This window comes from Leptinotarsa decemlineata, unplaced genomic scaffold (assembly GCF_025532065.1).
Source record: "Leptinotarsa decemlineata unplaced genomic scaffold, Ldec_3_MD MMD2_tig00026282_RagTag_RagTag, whole genome shotgun sequence".
Classification (NCBI taxonomy): Eukaryota; Metazoa; Arthropoda; class Insecta; order Coleoptera; family Chrysomelidae; genus Leptinotarsa; species Leptinotarsa decemlineata.
In genome coordinates this window covers 9,956,333-9,980,536 of record NW_027412668.1, presented here as the reverse complement: position 1 = coordinate 9,980,536, position 24,204 = coordinate 9,956,333, and the positions used below count along the sequence as shown (strand labels likewise).

The 24,204-nt window shown below is 35.8% G+C and overlaps 1 protein-coding gene across 1 annotated transcript in view; it reads left to right on the top strand.

Moving 5' to 3' along the window:
- Positions 1-11,068, top strand: part of LOC111502089 (uncharacterized) — a 595,228-nt gene extending 584,160 nt beyond the window's left edge. Inside the window, exon 9 of the mRNA XM_074179786.1 lies at positions 7,437-11,068. Coding sequence (XP_074035887.1) covers positions 7,437-7,543 — 107 coding nt within the window. The 3' untranslated portion in view covers positions 7,544-11,068. The remainder of the gene's footprint in view (positions 1-7,436) is intronic.
- Positions 11,069-24,204: the final 13,136 nt, after the last annotated feature.

The window sequence follows — 24,204 nt, the reverse complement described above, 5'->3', positions numbered from 1 at the left end:
CACAATTCTATTATGAACACAATGATTAAGATTCAGTAGACTCCAAAACCGAATATAAAGTAGACTTTCATTTGAGAATCCCATATCAGACAATAATTTCTTTGAAGGATGGATTCGATACACCAATGTAATTGACTGTTCCATCGTTGATTTATTCAATTACATTACTCCAATGATGAATTATTGAATAATTATGAAGTTTCAAATTTGAAGCCTATAGATGATTCAAGTAGTGAATCAGATAATAACGGTGTTGATTTGTTCAATGAAATCATTGCATTGAAGTTGCATTATTTAAACCTATCAGTGTTTTCTATATCAGTGTTTTCGATGGTAATCTCGTTTATTGTACGCTTTTCTCCTAATTTGAAATTGAAAACATTCACGCTATTGGTATTTATTCAAGATGGGTAAATCTGCAACTTACACCTCAATAAAAGGCCTATACTTCTATTGTTAACTTTCTTTCAAGACCGTCTATTTTATTTCTTTGTGGCTATATTATATGGGTTGAAATACCGAGATTTCTAAAGATAACGTGACGTTCCTCTGCATTCCTTTCTTTTTGAAATTATGGCAACCATTAACTACACACATCGTAAAAGTCTAGGGATATTTTTAAAAATGGCAATAATATTTTTTTAGATCCCTTTAGGGAAAGAAAAGTTGACGGGTGATAATTAAACGAATGTAACTTACAATAAAAATTATTAAATGGTCAAAAATACTGAGTGCGCATATAAGCAAAACTGAAAAAAAATATGGCTGTTATTTGGCACCCCGAACAAAAATCATAATACAAAAAAAATTGGAATCAGTACAGAGTATGGCCTCCACGCTGGCCATACATCTATCGTGCATCGACAAAATGAGATTGTCAATGTCTTGTTGAGGTACATTTGCCCATTCAGCGATTAAAAGCTCTCTCAATTGAAACGTTGTGTAAATGTTCCCCATATGCGGAGTAATTCTTCGTTGAAGCATGTCCCACACATGCTCGATGGGATTCAGGTCCAGTGATTGTGCTGGCCATGGCAATACATCAACTCCTTCGTTGGTGAGCCAGTCGGTCACTAGACGCGCGACATGTGGACGAGCATTATCGTGCATTAGGTGGAAGTTTTCACCAACAGCACCAGCAAACGGACGGACGATAGGTAGAAGAATGGTATCGAGGTACTGTCGAGCTCTGAGGGAGCGATTTGGAAAAACGAGATCGGTTCTGCCGCCGATCATGATTCCGCCCCATAGCATTACTGTACCACCTCTGTATGTGTGGACTTCCTAGACGTGTCTCAAATATTCATTATTTCCAGGTCGTCTCCACAGTCTTACTCGACGAGAATCTCGATGAAATCCAAATATGGATTCGTCTGTAAACAAAACTGTGGCCCAATCATTTGCATCCCAGTTTTGATGTTCTTGACACCACTCTAATCTTCTACCGCGATTGCCTCTCGACAAAGGTGGACATCTTAGTGGCCTTCTGTTGTGGAGATCTGCTTCATGCAGTCGATTTCTGACAGTATCACGACCAATGGTTAACTGGTGCGTCTGCTGCAACACGTTAACCAACTCAGGTGCTGTGATTGTCGGTTGTCTTCTTGCGGTTAAGACCAAAAATCGGTCTTGAACTGCAGTAGCGCGTCCTCTCCCTGAATGTTGTTCGGCTGGACTGCCAGTTTCACGGAAACGCCGCCACAAACGACTGATAACACTTTGGGAGACCCCCAAACGAAGAGCTACATCATTTTGTCGCATGCCACCTTGAAGAAGCCCTACAGCTCTATTCATCTCAGCCAATGGTAAGTGATGGCGTTCCATGTTAAAGCACAATATTTCCAGTTTAATTGCTGAGCAAGAACTGCATAGAATGTACAAACTCGATACTTTCAGATTATTCATTTTAGCCGAAAACCTACAGTTTGTAAAAAACTTGATAGAAGATTAGTTACCGTTTTTGCAGACTTTGTTCAACCCATAGAAATCTACAGGGTGGTCGAGTGTATCAATTTAATCGAAATTAAACGACATCATGCATTTATTTTTATGATATTTAGTATGTTTTAAAAATATCTCTAGACTTTTCCGATGTGTGTATATTCCATACTAATTTTTCTGTTTGCCGAATTTCAACCCTTTTCAAAGATGTTCGGGAAATACGATACAACAATAATTCCAGACTATCCTTATAAATCACCCTCTCTCAAAAATATTTTTTTGTGGGTAACACCAAATGAAAATAAAATTCAGTCTGCATCTGAGAGTACTAGTAACAAGCCATACTGTCTTACCGCGTATCACACAATACAGTTCCTCGTTTGTAAGTACCGTAGAAACATCTTGTTGCAAGACATACCGTCTTACCAGACACCGTCAACAATACCAATCTCACCACACATTTTTTTGTTTTTATACATTAATGTTCATACTTCAATCTCATAATGAATATTGGTGAAATATGATTGATTTTTTGAATTGTAAAATATGGATTAAATCAATAATTGAAAAACATGCATTTTGCAGAAAACCGATCTATTGGTCCACCAACCCTATTACAATATGTTTCCACCAATGACTTAATTTCAACATTTCCGAACACAGCAATAGCGCTAAAAATATTACTTACATTGCCAGTTTTAGTTGCATCTGGTGAAAGATCTTTTTCGAAACTAGTTGAGGTCAGCAATGATCCAGCAGAGATTATAGTTTCAATTGAAAATGGAAATTTAGACAGGATGTTTTGTTAAAATTATTAATGTAGCCGAAATAAAAGTGTAGAGTAGTAAACTTGACCTACCAATTGATGAAAAATGTAACAATTCCATTGCTACCTATCAACAACAGTAGTCGTCTTCAACATTCCTTGTAGATTAAGTAACATTACATGTAATTTCTGATAATAAATTGTTATTGTCGAAATTCTTTCTCGCTCCATATGTTGTAAACAAAGCGCCCTATCAGAAATCATCAAAGGAAAAAATATCCTTAGGATAGTCCAAGGAATAGTCTTTGAATTTTTGCCGCACGTTTAATGAACACCCTGCATATATTTTAAAGCATTTCAAAGGTATAAAGTTTTTAATCTTGTAAAAAATTCCAATGAGAGGATATATTTTCTTTTTAATTTTTCCAATATATTTATTCCATGACAATTTCTAATCAATACGCGACGGACTGTGACTGCGCATAGTTGTTTTCAGGTACAACTCAGGTCATCTCGAACTTCACTGTTAAAGAGCTCTTCCATCTGGATAACTGCGTTTATGTGGAATAAACTTCCTGAGAATATTTTTCCAAATGGATTTAATCTCCAACGATTCAAAGCAAATGTGAATCGCTACTTCCGCACAGCATCGCTCTAAGAGCGCCTCAAGGCTTTTCCTATAGTGATTGTGTTCTGTCCATAAAAAAAATCAATGTAACAACCTAAAAATTTTGTTGTTTCTGTATATTCAAGAGAATTATGATCAAACATCGAATTATTTGAAGTATTGATTATTCTGAGGAAAATATTCATATAGGAGCATTCATTGGAATTAAGCCCCAATTTATGTTCATTAGGCCAAATCAATTTTTGTAACTGTCTGAGAAATTTGCAAATAATTTGATCGATCCATTCAACTTGAAATTGGCTAGAGAATTATTATAAACAGGACCAAGAATGGATACTTGGGGTAAACCACAAGTTATTTTTTCAAGCGAGCTTGTTTGGGTACCTATTCATTGAAGAAAATCACCTCTGATTCTGATGTTGAATAATTCTTTCAGCTAAATCGAAAGCTTTGGACAAGTAGAGGTACAAGAAACATTTGAATTTGCGACATCGCATCCATTAGGTCCTTCGTCCACTAGGAGCGAAAAGCTGCGAACTGCAAAGCAACGAATTTGTGCGAGTTCGTACGAAATCGCGCAATGCACATTGTCCATTGCCTCAGTATTCGTCCGAATTCGTAGTGGGCGAGATAGTTTTTTGAAACGGGGTTTTTAATTGTCCTGATGAGGAAGGCGAGAAATGTGGTTGAATCACATTCACGCAAAAAAAGAATTCGGTGAATTTCATCATTTGTGGCATGATCTCCCAATAGACGATGACCACCACTTTTTCTATTCTCGAATGAGAATCAAATTCCATCAGAATGAGATCGGTTTGGAATTCGCACCTAGTCGGACGGAAACTGATGAACGATACGGGCCAACTGCACGCGGTCCCATACCGATCCATGTGTTTGGATCGTTGTTGTGCGAATTCTGACGAATTGATTTCGCAACTTACCGCAGCTTCACCCTTCCAGTGGACGAGATGCCTCACGGCTATGTCTGTGTCGCGAGATCTGCGAAAAACTTATTATTAGAATGTATAATTTTTCCTAATCTCGAATCACTCCACAACCGGTAACCTGAATTCAAAACAGTGAAATTCGTCGGAAAGAGAATTGAAGAACCTTTTGGAGAAGGGTTACGATACCCTTCTTTCCATAAAAAAAAGTTGATGGTGCTCTTTCAGCGGGGTATGATGTTACAAAATGTATTTTTTCATCAAAACTGATTTCTTCTCATATAATTTCGCCCGACTATGATATCTTGCCCCGTTCAAAAATTAGGTGGAGTATGGACTCTTTACATCCGCATTGTATAGAAGTAAGGTAGATGATACAAAGGGGAGTTCGATCAACCAGGAATTACCAAACTTTCATGAGTAACGCTTCGTTGAGGTTGCGAGACTTCTCCAATTATACTCGTTGGAAACCAAATATTGAATGAAGTTTGGGTTGCCATTGGTTGCGTTTCATACGCATCAACGGCTTCGTCAAGTTGAGCAAAGTTAGCGTGAGGGAGAATTTTCATCCAGCATCATTACTGCACTATATTGGTTTTCCTGAACGACGAATTGTGTGTAGCCTGATTTGAAAAGCATATTCGTTGAATGTGTGAGGGGAAACAAAGGTATTGTTAGATGATAGTACAAAAGTTCCAAGAATTATATTGGAATATTCTGATACGTCGAATATATAAACAGGTATATTTATAGTTAGATGTGTTTCCATTATCAGTTGCCATATTCTGCAACATATTATTAACAGAAACTTAGGAATTATTTCCAAGTGTTTGGTGGTTTCTTATTTCCACCGTATGTATTAGGTCTTTGTGCCAAATCATTTTTTGTCAACCAATGAGAATTTCCAACAACCTTTCAACGACCTCATCTACCTTCGCAGGAATATCAAACGCAAATACCTACATATTCATTTCTGTGATATTGTCACTTCAGCTTGTCCATGATGAAAGTTCTGGTTTCACAAGAAGGACATGCTTTTATAGATAAAAGAGTAAGAAATTTTGCCCTCTAAAAATTCTGAAACAGCTTAGAACATAAAAGAGTATACGAAAGCATTCCACAATATTTCAGAACATCCCGGAACATCTCAGATCATTTTGGTATAATCAAGAGAGTTATATGTTTCAGTAGCTTTCTATCCCTCATCTGTGAAGGAAGTACCCATATTTACCTGAAGGTCTTGCCCTGAAAATATGATTGGAAAGTTTGTATGATAATAATAACAATAATGATGATGATGCTGGTTAACCCTCCGAATGGGTTACAGCGCCAGAGAAGCAACCGAATGAATAAAATACAAGCACTACAGGGTTGCCTTCAAGAGCAGTGCCTGTGTGAAAGTAGCGATTTACTTTGGATTTGAATCGCTGGAGATTAAATTCATTTGGGAAAACATTGTCAGGAATTTTAATCCACATAAACGCAGTTCTCCAAATGAAAGAGTGAAGTTCGAGGTGAACTGAATTGAACCTCAAAACCATGGACAGCCAGAGCCCGTACCGTATTTCTGATATGTACCGCTCTGGAATCAAATATGCCTAGTCACTGAACACTTTCCGTGAAAGTATCTATAGGAGAAAGACAAATTCCCATCCCTCTTTCGACTATCAAGATTGCAACTGATGTTCGCGTGTCCAATCAAGCGAATGGTTTCTTCTGAAAGGAATCCAGTAGCTTCGGGATATGCTTAGGGGCGGAGCTCCATACATGATAACAATACTAAATATGATTACTAAAGAATCAACAGTGCAATGTCGTCTAAAAAAACAAAATATTACATTCTTGGTCTTTTGCAATTGGTCGTTGATATACAATAAAAAGAGAGTTGTAGACAATATAGATCCCTGAAGAACACCAGCGGTGATGGAAAAAGTATTTGGGAGATATCCATCGACGATTACTAGCAGGAAACGTTCTTTCAGGAAGCTGGAGAGTCATACACAAAAATGATTCGACAAGCCATAGCATCGAAGCCAGCAAATCCTCATGCCTCACACGGTCAAATGCCTCAGAAATATCATGCGCAACAGCTCTTGATTCCCCATGTTTCTCGATTCTGTTTTTGAAATAAAGGTGACATAGATAGAAATTCGCCTGTTGATCTTTGTTTCCGGAAGCCATAACAATGTTCGCTCAATATGTTGAATCTTTCCAGATGTTTAAGGATATGGTGGTCTACGACTTTCTCCATGATTTTTGATATCACTGATAGCAAAACCACTGATCTACACCTATTTGAAAGATTTTCTTTTTTTGGGTATAGGCTGAACGTGAGCAATTTTCCAACGAAAAAGAAAAAATCCTTTCTTGTAAGACAGGTTGAAAAGTCTGTAAAATACTGGTGCGAATTCCTCAGCGAACTTTTCAGCACGAAGATAGGCACTTCATCAGGACCAAACGCCATATACAGTGTAATATAACAGTTATATAAAAAAACTTTCATTGAATAACAACCTTTTTGAATAATAAACTTCTTTATATCATTTTTTAATATTGATTAAACTTTCAGCAGAAGTTGAAGAACATAATCTCATCAATTTTTTGAGAAGCTGAGTTATGGAAATAGCTGACCTATTATTCTAGTTTGATGTTCATGACTAGTACGATTTTCCATAAATATATAGCTCTATTGTTATGAATGGATGTTCAGGCTTTCAAAATTTAATCGCCAAAGAGTTACTATTCTATATTTTCAACGTAACTCCAGAATAGTCTCCATTTCTCAATCTGGTAATCACTCTTGAAATAAACTTTAGAAATATGAACTTTCTATTCGCCTGTGAATTTGGATTCCCAGGTGAGTAAGCCGCTTCCCAGTTGAGTGAGTCGCACCCCATATTTTTTATTTTTGTGTGGGACCTAGGCGACTGTGGCATAACTTATATAAGCAAATCTGAATGTTTGTATCATTCTTTGCCTGCGACATATTTTTTATAGTTTTTTTTCGGGAAAGACCTGGTTTGTATTGCCACTTCCCCCTCTATATGTTATAACTTCACAATCTAATGAGTTCAACAATTTTATCGAGTCAATTGTATTGTGAAGTTCATAATGGTATATTACAATGGCGGTCTTATGAAGTATTCTTTTGTTTCAGGTGAGAATCCAGCAGCAATGCAGCACGGAGGTCGAGGACTATCCTGGCTCCAATGCAGTCCATCTTCTTGGTTATTGATATTTTCCGTTATCATCATTTGGTGCTAGTCACTGCTGAAGTGGCATTGAAACTTTTCTTGACGGTTCATGAAATATCGTCAGAGAACGGATAATAAAAGATATTTTGTGAGTGTTCAGTGACGAAAAGTGAGGCAACAATAACAATGTATCTGAAAATGTTGTCCCCAATTGTCCAATTTTTTTGTGATATGCTGGAACTTTTTTAACGAGTGAATCGTTGCTCGATATGAAAAATAAAATCACCAAATTTTCACTAGTTGACAGATAATCTGCATCTAACGTACTCTTCGATAAGTTTTCCATTTGAATATTCATTATTCAATTTATTTTGACACGCATTTTCAGAATTGATTTTTTTCCAGACGAAAGAAGTCATTGATGACATAATAAATATCTAGTTTCTCTGGTCAACATTGATTTTATTGCCTATTTCTAAACATGCCTGCAAGTAGTAGTGGATAACTAATATTTGAAACAATCACGTTATGATTTTGTTGATTTCAATATTAGAAAAAAAATCTAATTTTTCGTCATAACAAATTTCCTGGCTCTCAATCATACCACACTTCAGTACGGTTCAATTGAAGAAGTATACCCTAACAAATAACATTTTCATCACATTCTTGAGATTTGAATAGCTGCCATTATCACTAAAATGAATTCGATTCATTTGTTCAACAAAATGTGTTACATTTTTGCTTGGAATTACTTTTATCATACACATTGTACGGAACTAAACAGATATCGCGAAGACATTCCACATCAGGTTATTATGGAATTGTGTATATTGAAATAGTTTGTCGTTTGTTTGAAGGTAGTTGACAATGTTTCTTGGTGCATTCCATTAGTTCGGACTTCCATTGTCTAATATTATATAAATTTCAAATCAATTTATATCACATTAGACAATGGAAGTATGTGCTTCACTTTTTCAAAAAGAATTTTAAAATTGGACAGCTAGTGAATTGTTCTACTGAATATGTCAGATGTCAGATGTCTACACAAGACTTACGTGGAATAAAGAAAGATAAAAGCTTCACTAATATACATGAACGCTCTTGTAACTCTGGAAAATATCTCAATCATATTCTTTTATGAAACGTGCACTTTGGTTTTGTTTTTCGAATACAAGAAGAGCCATCACTCATCACGATTCGGTTTGAAAAATTATCAGTTTCTGGGACTCCCACATAGGAATTAATTATACCCATTTACATCTGATTGATGGTCGTATAAGAACATATCCCGAACCAAAATTAGTCTGAGTATTTGATAGGAAAATACTTTCGTCTCATTCAATGCATGATTGCTATTTTTTTTTCTTAAATGTACGTGTCATCCGGAAATATTGAATCCATGATTCATTGTTTCTAGAATGCATATATTTTGGTAATAATTTCATCTTCATGTGCCATACATATAAGGCGTCACCAACCGAATCGAGAAAATTCTAAAGAAGGAGAAAATCAACACCGCCTTCAAACCAACGAAGAAAATATCGGACTGAGATCAGCAAAAACAGCAGAGACTCACTCAAACCAGCGGTAGTTTACAAGATTCCATGTGACTGTGGTAAAGTCTATACCAAATATCTACCACACAGCATTGAAAAGCGCCAAAACGAAGCCAAGACATCAAATCGCGCGGAAAGTATTAGCGAACACGCAATTAGTGAAAAGGTGGGGAAAATCAGCACTTTAAATGACACGACATAAATGAGTTTCAGTTGACAAGAAGTTGCAGTTGAAGCGTTTGGAAATGATAACCAAAGAAGACCACGGCAAAACTCGGAATCGAAACACTGACACCAGCCGTGAAAGCCTATGTGTATGGTTCATGTTCCATATACCAAATCTACATGATGTGATTTTTTTTAATTGCCAATTTATCAAATAAGAATGGCATTGAACTGATGCTCAAGCGATTTCTCAAAGTCTGATGAAAGACTTTTTTTCCCATTGTAACAACTTTATGTAATATAAATCATGAAATTATAAAACAACAACAAAAATCAATTGGCGCTCTCGGGCGACTTCATTGATTCCAGTGGTGCATTTGCTTTTTCAGCTGCAGGAAAACCCGAAAAAACCTGCAGCATCACATCATCTGAAGATCTTGATCTGCCAATGTCCTCTTCTTCATAAAACAAAATGTATGGTGTCGCCAGAGGCTCCAATGAATTCAATACATCGGCAGAACCACAGTGAGCAGTGACTGCATGAGAATTATAATAGTGGTCAGCTAGATTGAAGTGTTCATCTTTTTAGAACCTTTGTAAGAGTTTGGTGCTTTCGCCAGAGGTTGAGTCATGTTTGAAGATCATCAGTGTTATCATTACATTGACTGGTGCCTCAGCTATTCTTGTTTTCTTATAATAGTAAGTTAATTAGGCGCATATTTGGAAATACAAATACAAAAATGAGAGCAAAATGTTGCCATTCCAATTTTATCACGATTAATGTTTTTTATCACCAAGTTGAGGGTGACTTCTTCAAGCTAACTTGCTGAAAATTCTGAAGATTGAATATGGATTGCAACCATTGAACAATGTTCATTGAAACATCCTCGTGGGATAAATTTATCTCTTGTGTTTGATATGTCATTCAATGTTGATATGTCAGCACCAAATGTATTCGATTTTTTTCCGTCAATAACAATATATCAAGTTGCAAGAATTCTCCAACGAAAAATTAGGTATGATTATTGATCAGCTATTGAGAATTTGGTGAACCACTTTACCGAACAAAAGTCGTCTTTTCAATAGTTGGGACAAATGTTGGATTTGAAAAATAACAGTCATATTTCGATTGTGAAATTCAATGAAATCACATGACCAGATAATCCTCTGACGTATTATTTGAAGTTTCACGAAACTTAGAAGAGTTATCGAAATTTGTGTTTCATGAATATCATATGAACATTCCTGTTTGTAAGGGTTATCGATAAATGGTATTGTATTTGATCAAAATATCAGGATCAAGAGGTTTTATAGTAATAAAATCTGTACATTCTACTATTCAAATATATGAAATGTTAAAAACTATTTTATATGGAATTGTAATATCTGATAGATTATTGGAATAAAATATACCCATCGTGTATAAAGTAAGTGTTCATTATTTGCATAAACAATGATTGAATGGATATTGAATATTGATCCTGATCTCAATATGTCTTCTTTTATTGACATACCTTCTCACTCAATCTTGAGTTACTTCGATACCTTCAATTTCTCTATTGTTCAAAAGCCAGATGCATGCACAAAAATAATTGATTTCAAGCATTCCATCGTTCGTTGTTTATGCAACGAGAGCGGCCACAAAAAATTACCTAGAATAATCTAATACTAAATCATCCATGTATACATGTCATTCTGAATAAATCATATTGAAAATGTTAGTCATGTATAGATGAATTCTAATCATTGGTTTTCGTTTTGAATGTTGATATGTTTCTTCCAGTTGTTGATAATCATTGTTACTTTCCGACTTGGAACTCAAGTACCGTGTAAGTGTATAAAGTATTTATTTAATAAAATGTACATAATTCCAAGTTGTTTCTCTGACAAATCACAACACAACAAAGTTTTTGTTTCGGGGTTGAAATTAGATGATTTTAATGTATTTCCACGTGTTAAAACCGAAAGTGACCAAAAAAATTATATATTAGCTCTTGTTTTCAAGATATAGTATCATTATATTATATATATATGTATATTGAGTTTTCAACAAATAAAATATTTCATCACCAACAGTTGGTACACATGTTTGTTTACATAACACCCCTCTCATCAACTGTTCTTAAGTAGTAAACATAACCTACGTGAGTTTGTCAATTGTACGCACGTGGTTGCTATTGAAATTATCGTGTGAAGTTGATTTTTAAATTAATTTAAGTGCTGATCTGAAATGCCTCGAAAGTGTGTGAATTCTGTCGATAGCTTTTGCTATATATGTGGTGAAATAACATTTAAGGCTCAGAAACGTAAAATGACACCTATCGTTAAGACAGCCTATGAACATTATTTTGGTGTGAAAGTTGGGGACCAAGATAAATCATGGGCTCCTCATATATGTTGTAATTCTTGTTCCGTCATATTGCGAGAGTGGCTGAAAAATAAAAACCGGGCAATGGCTTTTGCAGTACCTATGGTTTGGCGTGAGCCTACCAATCATACAGACGACTGTTATTTCTGCTTAACTCCTCCCATTAAGCAAGGTTTATCTATGAAGAAAAGAGGAACGGTTAAATACCCTAATCTCCCATTTGCTCTTCGGCCTGTACCACACTCAGACAATTTGCCAGTCCCTTCTCCACCCCAAAACTATGAAATTTTAGAGGAAGGTGATGAAGACTGTTTAGAAGGAGCAACCCATCCTTCTACATCCTATGACCCTGATTTTGAGGTAAGCGATAGGTCTAGTGATCCGCACAGAATTAGTCAAGCAGAGTTGAGTGACCTTATAAGAGATATTCGCTTGTCTAAGGGAAAGGCTGAGCTGTTAGGGTCAAGACTACAAGAGTGGAATCTTCTAAAACATGATGTGAAAATATCTCAGTACAGACAGCGTCAAAAAGATTTGCTTCCTTTTTTTGAGAAAAAAGAAAACCTCGTAGTTTGTTCTGATGTTAATGGTTTGATGGACTGCTTGAATTTGGATCACACTCCATCTGAATGGAGACTGTTTATAGACTCTTCAAAACTAAGCTTAAAAGATGTACTTCTGCATAATAGAAATCATCTACCCTCTATTCCTATAGGTCATGCAGTTCACATGAAGGAAACGTATATAAATATGAAAACACTTCTCCAATCAATCAAATATGAACAAGGAATGCAATTAGGGTTCACCAAGTACTGTTGTTTTTTGTGTCTGTGGGACAGTCGGGATAAAAAATCTCACTATAAAAAAATGAACTGGCCTACACGAGACCTAAACCCTAATGAGAAAAATGTAGTTTACGAGCCTCTTGTAGATCCTAAGGATGTTCTCCTTCCCCCATTACATATTAAGTTGGGACTAATGAAAAACTTTGTGAAGGCCATGGACCAGGAAGGACAAGCTTTTAAGTACTTGAGAGCAAAGTTTCCCAGGTTGAGTGATGCTAAAGTCAAGGAAGGCATCTTTATTGGGCCTCAGATCTGTGAAATCGTAAATGATCCTGCTTTTGACATGATTTTAACAGGAAATGAAAAACGAGCCTGGGAAGCCTTTAAGGGAGTTGTACATGTGTTTTTAGGTAACAAAAGAGATGATAACTTCACAGCATTGGTTAAAGAGCTTCTTCAAGCTTACCACCAACTTGGATGCAACATGTCCTTAAAAATTCATTTTCTCCACTCTCATCTTAATTTCTTCCCACAAAACTGTGGAGCTGTGAGTGACGAACATGGAGAAAGATTCCATCAAGACATTGCCTTAATGGAACAGAGATATCAGGGCCGTTGGAATGAAGCAATGCTTGCAGACTACTGCTGGTCTGTGTGTAGGGATGCTCCAGAAGTGTTTTATAAAAGACAAGCTGAACGACAGCGATCTTACAATGAATCGGATGGACTTAATTGAAATTTGGTGGTACAAACTTCTTTTATTTGTCAAAACACTAAGAATAATGTTTTTTTTATTAATTTTGTACTTAAAATATTCTAAAAGAAACATAACACTATTGTTTTATGTACTTTCACTTTTCACGTATAGTATAACTACTCTTTAAAATTAAGTACTGTGTATCTCAAAAATCAGAGCTAATAAAAATTTTTCATTGTTATTTTCGTTTTTATCACCCCAAAATTAGTAGAAATCGACTAATTTAGTGTAGGAAACATTCAAAAAATATTTTTTTGTTGTGTTGTGAACAGTTATATTCTGATTATTGTAAGAATTGAGGTGTAGGAAGTGTAGTAAGTTTTATTGGTGAAGTCGAACAAAAACAATATACAATATCTTCAAAATGGAAGAAATGATTCATTACGAATCCATTTCTTATTTTGTCACACCTAATGATGACTGTCTTGAGTAGACTCACTTTTTGATGCCTCTTTTTTCCATTGCTGTTGAAGCAGTTTTCATTGCTTCCGTGAGTTTCTATTATTTTTTGTCAAAACACAAGCGGATAAATCGTCAAGGCGCTCTAAAAACGGTGCTTGTGCGAAAGTACGTTCTCAGGAAATTTATTTCACATGAACGCAATTCTTCAAATGAAAGGGTTTTCAAACAGTGAAGTTTGACATGTATGTGCCCAGTCCCTTGCAAGAATCAATAATAAAAGAGTGACAAATCTTTAACCTTTCTTCGATATTTCAGACTGTCAAGGTAGCAAGAGATGTTTATGTCTCCAATCAGGCGAATGGCTTTTTCCTGGATAGAACCCAGCAGCTTCAGGGTATGCTTGGGGGCAGAGCTCTATACATGAGAACAATATCATAAACAACACCTCACGATTTGATCTCCACAAACTCTATTTGAAAAGTATATCACATGTTTCGCTTTTGGGAAGCAGCCTTCGCAATTCCAGCCATATGATTGTGCCAAGACATAGTGGTGTCCATTTCAACACCCAACAAACTTATATGAGCAGGAAGCGGACTTGTCTGTCCTGACATTATTATATCTGGTTCGGAGACACTTATCTTTATGGAGAAAGCCGATGCTTGAGTTTTCGTGGCATTGAATTGAACCTGGTTACTCACATTCCATTTCGAAATCACCTCTGAATCGTTATCTAAATATGCAACATTCTGCTGCCGGGGAAGATGTGCATCCGCAGTCGATGTCTCGGAATCCAATTGGAATCGCGAGTTGAGTCTGATGTCGTCAGCAAAGCAATAATTTGGATTCTTGCTTTTTCCAAAGAGTCTTAGATATACGATAAAAAGAGGGTTGGAGATGATATGGATTCCGGGAAACAGCAGCGTTAAAAGTATTCGGGGGATATGCATTGACGGCCACTTTCAGAGAACGTCTTGATTCGACAAGCCACAGAATCGAAGTTTGGCTAATAATTCTTCATACTACACACAATCTAAGGCCTCAGAAATATCAAGCGCAATAGCTTTCGACTCTCTTCTTTTCTTGATTGCGTTATTCAAAATATGGATGACATACGATAGAAGGTCGCCTAATATTGATCGTTCTTTTCGAAAGCCATATTGATGATCACTCAAGTTGTTGAAGCCTTTCAAATATTCAAGGATTTAGTGGTCTCTATGAATTTTGACATAATGTCAAATATAGGAAATAAACATGGAATAATTCAGATTCATTTAAGTAAATATATGAATTGAAAGATATTCCAACCTCACTTCAATATTTTAACACAAGAACACTCAGTATTGAGAATCCCATCTTTTAATATTTCAAGTTCATAGACATCGAAATTGATCCGATCACAGGATATGGAAATTAAAACAATCTCCAAATACGCAAACTTGGCACAGATTGCATGCTGTGCATTTTACCTCAGTACAGTGACCGGATCAAAGTCGCAATGTCAGCGTATAATTCTTTATTAATATTGAGGGAGGTCAAGATCATTAACAGTCAACACACAGTAGACAGTATTTATTTTGCGTATCGATTGGTCATCAGCAATGCAGCACATCTCCTTCTCTTCAATCCTGCTGGGTGGCAGTATAATGTAAGTTTTTGATTGTTTTGATGTATTATTTTTATAAACATTTGAGTGTGAGTTTATTTTTTTCTGTTTCTTCACAATAAATATTTAATTAAGTTTCAAATGAGTTCTTTCATTATTTTGGATGAATGAATGGGTGAAACAGCAAATAAAAATCCTCTCGTAAATAGCCAAGCGAGAACTGAGTTGCGACAATAACTGATAACAAAGAGACTAGGTATTTGGAAGATTTTTCTTGCCCTTTTTAGAAATATGCTGCACGCGAGCAATTTCCCAACAAGAAGGAAACACCCCTTCTTTCTAAGACAAATTGGTAAGTCTGCAAAATACTGGTGCGGGTTCATTGAACATTCATCAAATTTTTGTTGTTTCAATCAATTCACCCTTCATTGCAATCCACGAATATCAAACCTTGTTGTGTTGTTCAATATATCTTTTCTCTTCTGTTCTGTTGTGATGGGCTCATTCAGGCTAATTTAGTTTCTTATTGAAAATTATATATTATAAAATTAAATCATCTCCCAAGTTTCTCACCAAATTTTCCGGTTTATATGTCAATTATCAACTGAGCAAGGGCAATTGAAAATGTGAGATCGCTCGCGGTACATCTTGACATCACACCAGGCAAACGAGCTCCAAGTGGTGGCAACCGGGCCTGTAGTTGGAGATTATGAATCGCTGCTATCGTCAATTCAATATAATTTTCTTCAAAGTAATGTATATATCGATTCTGGGTAGCTGGCATTTTTGAGACAAAAGTTCTATAATAAATAAAGAGTACCTTGGGATTCCAAGACATAATTTCGGATTTTTCTCTATGACGTAAATGGATCTTCGCTCAATATTGTGTTTCGAGTTCCACTTTTCAACTAATATTCGAGACAAAGTAGTATCTGATGATGTATCAACAGAAATCATGTCTGATGTACTCAAATTCTCACTGTCCACGGAGGAACTTAGTAGTAATTTTTTCCAATACTTTCTGTATTTTCTATTCCTTTAGAACGATTCCTTTTTCGGTGGTATATAATATTTACGGTCTATTTAGCTTTTGATCTTCGAAAAACCTGTTCATTAACTTGAATTCCAACATCAAAGGTCTTTTTCTGTGTACCTGCTTCATCAGCCATGATTTGATTTTCAGCGATATCTACGTTACAAGTATTCAACTATTTTCTTTTCCTTTTTTTGAACAAACTGTGGAGCTTTAGATGTATGGACCGTTGGTCTATCAATGTGGCAATCAAATATATGCGGAATTACGCCGGGTTTCAATATACTTTTTCCCACTTTCATAGTTTTGATATGGGTACATGTAATTTTCTAAGCCTGTTTCAATCTCAAATTCAAAGTAGTGCTCAGAGTGAACTATATTTATCATTCATACTTACATTAGAATGATCTTCGCAACAAAAATGCATCCTCTTGGCAGATACAAAGTCGGCCCTCCGCATAGCGCGCTGCCATAACTTTCGTAATTGTGAAATAAAAATTTTGTCTGGTGCAGTTACCGAAGAATTATTGCATTTAGGAACGATACAATACTTGTAAAGTTATTTTTTATCATTATTTATATTCACGCAATTAACATACCTACTGCAGTAAACAACACACAACTTGCTTTCTACGTTGGTTTGAAGGTGGTTGACAATGTTTCGTGGTGTATTTCATCAGTTCGGACTTCCATTGTCTAATATAATATAAATTGATAACCCTGAAAACAATATAAAAAATCAAAAAGATCAACCGAAAATAACAATTTTATTAAACAATAAACATACAACAACAACCAAGACGTATTGGTGAAGAGGACCGACACTAAATGGGAAACATCTGTGTATCGAAAACCCACTCACACAGGACTGTATCTGAACCAGAAATTCAACCACCATCAAGCGACTAAGAGAGGAATCATCAAGACCCTACTGGACCGTGCTTTTGGGCTGTGTACTACAGAAAAAGGTCTGGAAAAGAAACTAGGCATCATCAAAAACGACCTCCAACGAGATGGTTACTCCAAAGTGATGGTAGAACAGGCCTTAGCTAGGAGACAGCAAGAACTCCACAAGAAAGAGAGGCCGCCACAACCAGTACTTGTACTTCCCTACATCAGAGGATCATCGGAAAGGATAACAAGGATTGGGTCCAAGTATAACATCAGGACCTGCAGATCTGGGAACACTATCCATAGCAGCCTCACGAAAAACCAGACACAAAAAAAATATTGAAAAAAAAATGATCAATAAAAAAATTTTTTTTTCAAATTTATCAAAAAATTTTTTTTCCAAATTTATAAAAAAAAATATGAAGACATTGTTTTAACGCGGTCCCATGTTGGGCGCCAAGAATGTCACCTCACAAACCACAAGAGGAGACTAAATCATCTGTCGGTAACAAATAAGACAGATGGGTATCCGCGGCTAAGCTAAACAGTGGAGACGGGAGTGGGTTAAACAACTTAGCAAATTTCGAATAGATCTTAATGGGCGCCAGGTAAATTTAATCCTCCAGATACCCTAAGTAACTCACAATATCAATAACTTACCAATTAATATTGGAAATAAAAGATAAAGATCCCCAATATGATTTATTCAGTAATCCTAACTTACATGGATTAACCAACAACGCTTCTAAGACAACAATGCGATACTCACACTACTACGCGATGTTCAAATGTCAATACAAGAGCGCGGTGTATATAACCACGAATTCAATCAGCCATAAATTACGGTAGTAACGACGCTCAAAAAAAACTACAATACGTCGAATAAAACTACCACGAAAATTGAGTAGGTGAAATCGTAAATACTAGTATCGGAAGGTAAGAATAACTCGTTTGCGTCGCGTGAGCTCAGGCGTAGGCGCATCGGTGTCAACTAGCAATCGTGAAAGGAAGAAAATATCTCAATTTACGTTTCACAAATGCATCACTATATCAATCAGGTATAAATAAACAAACACTATATCAAACAGGTATCAATAAACAGAAGGGCAAACAATCATTTAAATAACTCAGTATAGCACAAATATTCAAATGAATCAATTATAACTTGCGTGTTCCTTTTGGGCCACCCGGTATATGGTGTTAGGCTACCTCGTGGTTCGACGGAAGTGGATCACCCTGTAGTACGGTGGAGATGGATCACCCTGTAGCACCACCAAGATAGATCACCCTGTAGGGCACAACAAGCTGGACCAGAAATGGATCACCACATAAGACCCAAGAAGAAAATAGGAAAAAAACCCTTAAAGAAGAAAAAAAACCCCACGGAAGAAAATTCTCAATCAGAATCAGATAAAAACAAGGTGAGATTCAACCCCCATTCAATAGGGACTATTTGACTAATCAATACCCCTGGTACATTGGGTGCCCTGTATAACCATATAACCCGTAGAAAAATCAAGAAAATTGAATAAGTGTTGAAACCTCTCTTCAAAACTAATATTCATTTGAATGACAACGCTGGGAGCAAATATTACTAAAATCATTTAAAACACATTTAATGGTAAAATTCTTACCCTGGCCAAGGGGTTTTCTATACGTTTCTTCGTGTGCGGTGCTCTGCACGGAAGTCCTACTGGGACTTGATGAGTGACTAAGGCCCTCTGTTTCTTATGAATCTAGAGACGAAAAACGAAGGTTGTAGAATTGAAGAGGTGATATCATAGCTAAGACCACATGAGAGATGCGACAGTGATTCAGACATACCTAATTTCGGAAATCCTTCCACCTGGCACGAGTTCGGTAACCACCACAAATCCTCAAAAGAGCTTAAGTTTCAGACTGCAAATATCCACACCAAAATGACCAATCAGTCTTCCACTATACAATCCTGACTTGTAGAAATAATCCCCGTGAGGGAAGGCACAAATACAACCATAAATATCCTACAATCAGTCTGATGGTACGTTTGAACTCCGAACTAAGCTCATCGAAGGCCAACTTCCGAATACTAAGAGACTGCCACATCTGACAGCTAACCAGTTGTTGCCACAGGTCGTCCAATCTACACTACAAGCACCAAGTGGGCGCTGTGCACAACAACATAAATCTATCAATTCCTCCACAGCCACTTGAGACATCATCAACAAGTCCATGACCCATCAAAACTCCTTCTCAAGCAATGCAACCCTAAACAACCCTTGACAATTTGAGTAACCGATCAATCCTCCACCCGTGAACAACTGTAGAACTAGTTCGGTGTAGTTCGTCGGAACGACACTACGAAAGTTCGGTGGATGTCAACCAACAGCTGTCTCTTAACCTTGTATTAGAATGTTTACAAAAATATTATTCCAACCTATTTTCAACTATTTACCAATCCTTATTCATGCGATGGAATAGAAACATATAAGGTAAGTCGCCACATCTTACCCATTCAGTACGAATATTTGAACATTCATATTATGCAGAATATTTACCGAAAATATCGAACAGTATTCAGAAACCAGAGCTAACTAATATTGTTTTTCAGGCGATATGGCTCTAATATGTCAGTAAACTTTCTGGAAGTGATGAATAACAATCTATGCAAGAAATATTCTCGGAAAGGTATAGAGAATAAGGCAGGCAACGGCTGAAAAATAATAGGCGAAGGAAACTGAGAAACAAACAATAACAACTATTTCAACCTAGCGAGGAATTTTCGGATCTCCAACGTCGATTGGCAATAGGAGAATGTGTAAGTACTGGTCAAAGCAGTTAGTCAGGTAGCATACATATATTCTTGTACATTTAAGGTATAGTTTTCTATGGAACGGAAGATTCCCATTACTATGATGTTAATTGAATAAAATCAACTTGTAACTGAATTACATTGTTAATATCCTTTGAATAAAGATCTCAAAAGGTAACGTAGTGTTTTGAAAGTTCACATAAGAGCAGTTTTGATCTAGTGCTAAATTGAAACGTAACAACGATCGTGGATACTAACAATCGAAACGTTGTGACATAACTTGGTTTGAAAATCTTTAATTTTTTTTTAATTTTTTAATTTTTTGTTAATGATATTTTTCATTTTTAATTTTTTTTTCAGTTTTTATTAATATTTCAATTCTTATTTGCTTGGTTATTGTTGTATGTTATTTCTTCGTAATTTCAGTTTTTGTTTGATAAAATTGTTATTTTTGGGTTATCTTTTTGACTTTTTTGATTTTTTCAGGGTAATCAAATCAATTTATATTATATCAGACAATGGAAGTCCGGACTGATGAAATTGCTTTCTACGGCTTTAGCACACGTATTTCGCTAATCCGCCAGCACTGCCTTTTCGCCGAGTCGTCTGATGTGACGTCAAGCTTGACCACGTCCCGTTTCGGTGAACGCCACATCCAACAATTCTTTTGAGGGGGAAGATAAAGAGTTAAAATTCAAATTTTTTGCTGATGTACAATTTGAAACACAAACTTTCAATTCATGAAATAAAAAAAAATTGTCAAATGAGCCCATTTCCTCACAAGCTGCAGATATTCTGATGTGTGGTTCTTCTACTGACTGCCTTTTGGACTTGTTGAATTTTTGCTTCCTAATAACCCAAAACAAAAACCTAGCGGTGTCAGCAGGTCCGGTGATGTTGGCGGCCTCTCAATGTTAGGACTATTTCCATAATTATTATTCAGCTACTCTCTCACAAGGACTTCATTATTGACAGAAGATTAATCTAATTGAAACTTCGAATTTGAGCGATCCTACACTGGTAAGTTATATTTTGCGTTCCAAAACTCCCAAAAAGTCTAAAAATATAATTACATTCAGTTTACTTTCGAAGAGAAACGGACCGATGATCTCATCATGGATTATTCCACACCACACATTTATTTTATGAGAATATTTTTTTCGCGTTCATAACACAATTATGATTATCCGCAGATCAATACCTTGAATATTGGAACAACACTACTCCATTAAACGAAATTGTTTTGAAGAAGTTCATATAATCATTCAAATATCTCCTTGAGCCCACAAACATAATTAGTACCTTCTAGCCGTTCGCAAGCTTGAATGAGGAATATTATGAAAATATTGTAATATTCGCACACCGTTTTAATTCTCACGATGTAGATTGTTTCTGTTTTTGAGCATATGCCTCGATAGACAACCAGTTTGGTTAAAAACAGAACGTATACGGTTTATTATACTGCTGCATACTGGAAGTTTATCAGTATGTCTGGTGTGGAATTCTCTGGAAACTCCTCTTGCCGAAACAGCATTATCTCCGACAAGGCGCACAAGTTCAATTTTATCTTGTACACTCAGTTCTTCCATGATAAATCGGTAATTCCTACTGCTTCACAGAAGATTCAATAACCTCGACCACAGAATTAATATTCTAAACAAATCCCTAATACGATTTCTTGTATTTCAACCTATAAATATATTCGTAGCAGGCCTTGGCTTTTGTAGAGAGAAAATCATATTAGGTTTCAAAGGACAATTTTTCGAGCTCTATAATTCAAAATGAAGACCTTCGAAATTGCAAGATACAAATTTCAGGAAGGTGTCCGCTCTCAAGTGGGTCACGTATATGCTCAACCTCAGAATATTGAAGATTTAATGATTTTTCATTGATGTATTAACGTAAGTTTGCTAACTCCATTTGATTTTGACCAGAATTTGTATATAAACAAAAAAGCAGGTAGTTTCAAAATAATCTCTGGGATGAAATTTTTCAATGGTATTTTTTATTGATCAACATATTCCATAGAGATATATATTTTATTTATTCAATTGAACAACAATGTGAAAGTTCAAATAGTATCGATCTCTAACAAGAATTCTAACGTAACAATTTCTATGATGAAATGGGTTCAATATAAACAGATTTCAACCAAGACGAGGCCAATTTATCTGTTATCAATTATTGATATTGATAATGATGAGGAAGAACTATCATATCACATAATCACAATGTTGAGATTACTTGTGTCCTGATCTATGTATGAACAAACTGCAAAGCGTTTCATTCTAAGTGAAAGGTCTTCCAACAGGGACCTCGAAACTTTAACAATTCTAATAATACAGAAATCACCTGACCCAGGCCCTAAAGGTAAACGACCATAGATAACGACGTATGTTCACTGAATGAGCTCTGGAGCAGTTGACAACTGTTCCAGACAAATTTCTTGGACCATACTTGTATATCAGTTTAAATTTTTCAATTGAATTCATCTTGAATGAGCTTCACTTACTCAATTGAGTCTCAATTCAATTTGATCTGTTCAAAAACTACATGCATACTGATTCTAAATATTATTTTCTAGTGTTTGATTTTTATCAAAATTATCAGTTGTCATTGAAGATTTTATACATGATATTGATTTCATTCGCTATACGGTAGCTTCATCAGTTAGACGGGTACATTAAACTATTCTACAATATCTTTCATATAACAATAGAAAATTATCTTATTAGTCAGTGGGCTAAGCTTGAAGACAGGCAGTAAACAAATCTGAAGAAATGAACTTTAAATGTTCAGGCCAGTCTCAGATATACCTACACAGTAGGTTGAATGGACTGACGCCTGTCTTCAAACATAGCCCACTGACTGATAAGAAAGTTCTTCTTCTTTATTCAGAGGAATCGGGCAAATTTTGAATATGCAGTTAGTTAGTACCTCGTCCACTAGATGGAGGGACATTATTGTTGTTCCCTCCAACGTAAGATGATGAATGAAATATTCTGAATGAATTTCGATTTTCAATTATGGAATATCATAACTTTTGGTCGATGATGGCCACTATCTTTCACTGACGAGTGGCTAAGGAGCCTGAAACTGGTCTGCAAATATGCCCGTTCCTGAATTGAAGGTCGACTCTTTCAGTTGTATTGCCAATTGTATATACAGAAAATTGTCTGTGAAGATTTCTGCACTGACGCCTGTCGGATAGAATTCAACGCCGTTCATGGTACTAGCCACAGTATTTGTTTTCTGATAGGTGTCAGTCCATTCATCCTATTGTGTAGGTGAATCCGAGACGGGCTTGAACATTTAAAGTTAATTTTTTTAGATTCAGAACAGTAGAAAATGACAAAACTCATCAGATAACAGATGAAACATTGTATATTTCGAAAAATCAATCATAATACAATATTACTTCAAGGATAGCAGGTAAAATATCAACATTTCATGTCTAAACTCCATTAGATAAATCATTATTTCCGATTTTGAAAGAACAGTCAGTATAATATCACTTCTAGGAAAACAGTAATAAATATATCAATTATACATATATCAATGAATATTGACATGACGTTAAATGTCAATAATAAACCTGCTTTTCTGAAAGTATAATTGCGAAAAATAAGTAATTTGCACGAAATTTGGTACCCGGAGTTTTTTTGACTTGAGAAATCATAGTTTTGTAATAATTCCCATGTAACATCCAAAGGACACTGCTTACGCTGTCATCATTTATTTCAAATTACCTGAACTGTTTTGACAGTACTCTTTGGATAATTTTCATGAAGAAACATTATTCTCACACTATTCCAAAAAACAAAGGTATAACTCCTGAATAAGGCTGAAGGTCATCGTTTTCGAGATATTTAAAATGAGTGTATGGTGGATCACGTCAAAATAAAAAACTTTTTCTCATAAAATTTTTATCGGAAAATCAACAGTTTTCGAGATACGAATAACTAAAGTTGCAAAAAACTAATGACAGAAACCAAACATGTTTTACAAAATTTCAACAATCCGAATCTCGAAAACGATTGATTCTTTTTCACCATTTCATAATAAAAAGTTGTTTGATTTGACAAGATTCACCACATACTTAGTTTTTTTAATGTTCTCCGCAACTTTACTTAGCGCCCTAGGAGCTAAGTAAAATGCATCGATATAGAAAATTGTTGATATTTCGTGAGAATCAGGTTTCTTCATGAAAAAAGTCAAAAAAGTTGAGGCAATTTCAAAGAAATGATAAAATTACATGTAATTAATACACAAGTATCAGTGAACACACTGTGCGATAGGGAGCAGGATGGGCTCAATTCGATACAAACATGGTGACAAGAACACTCACTGTAGATCAACCTCAAGATGACTGAAATG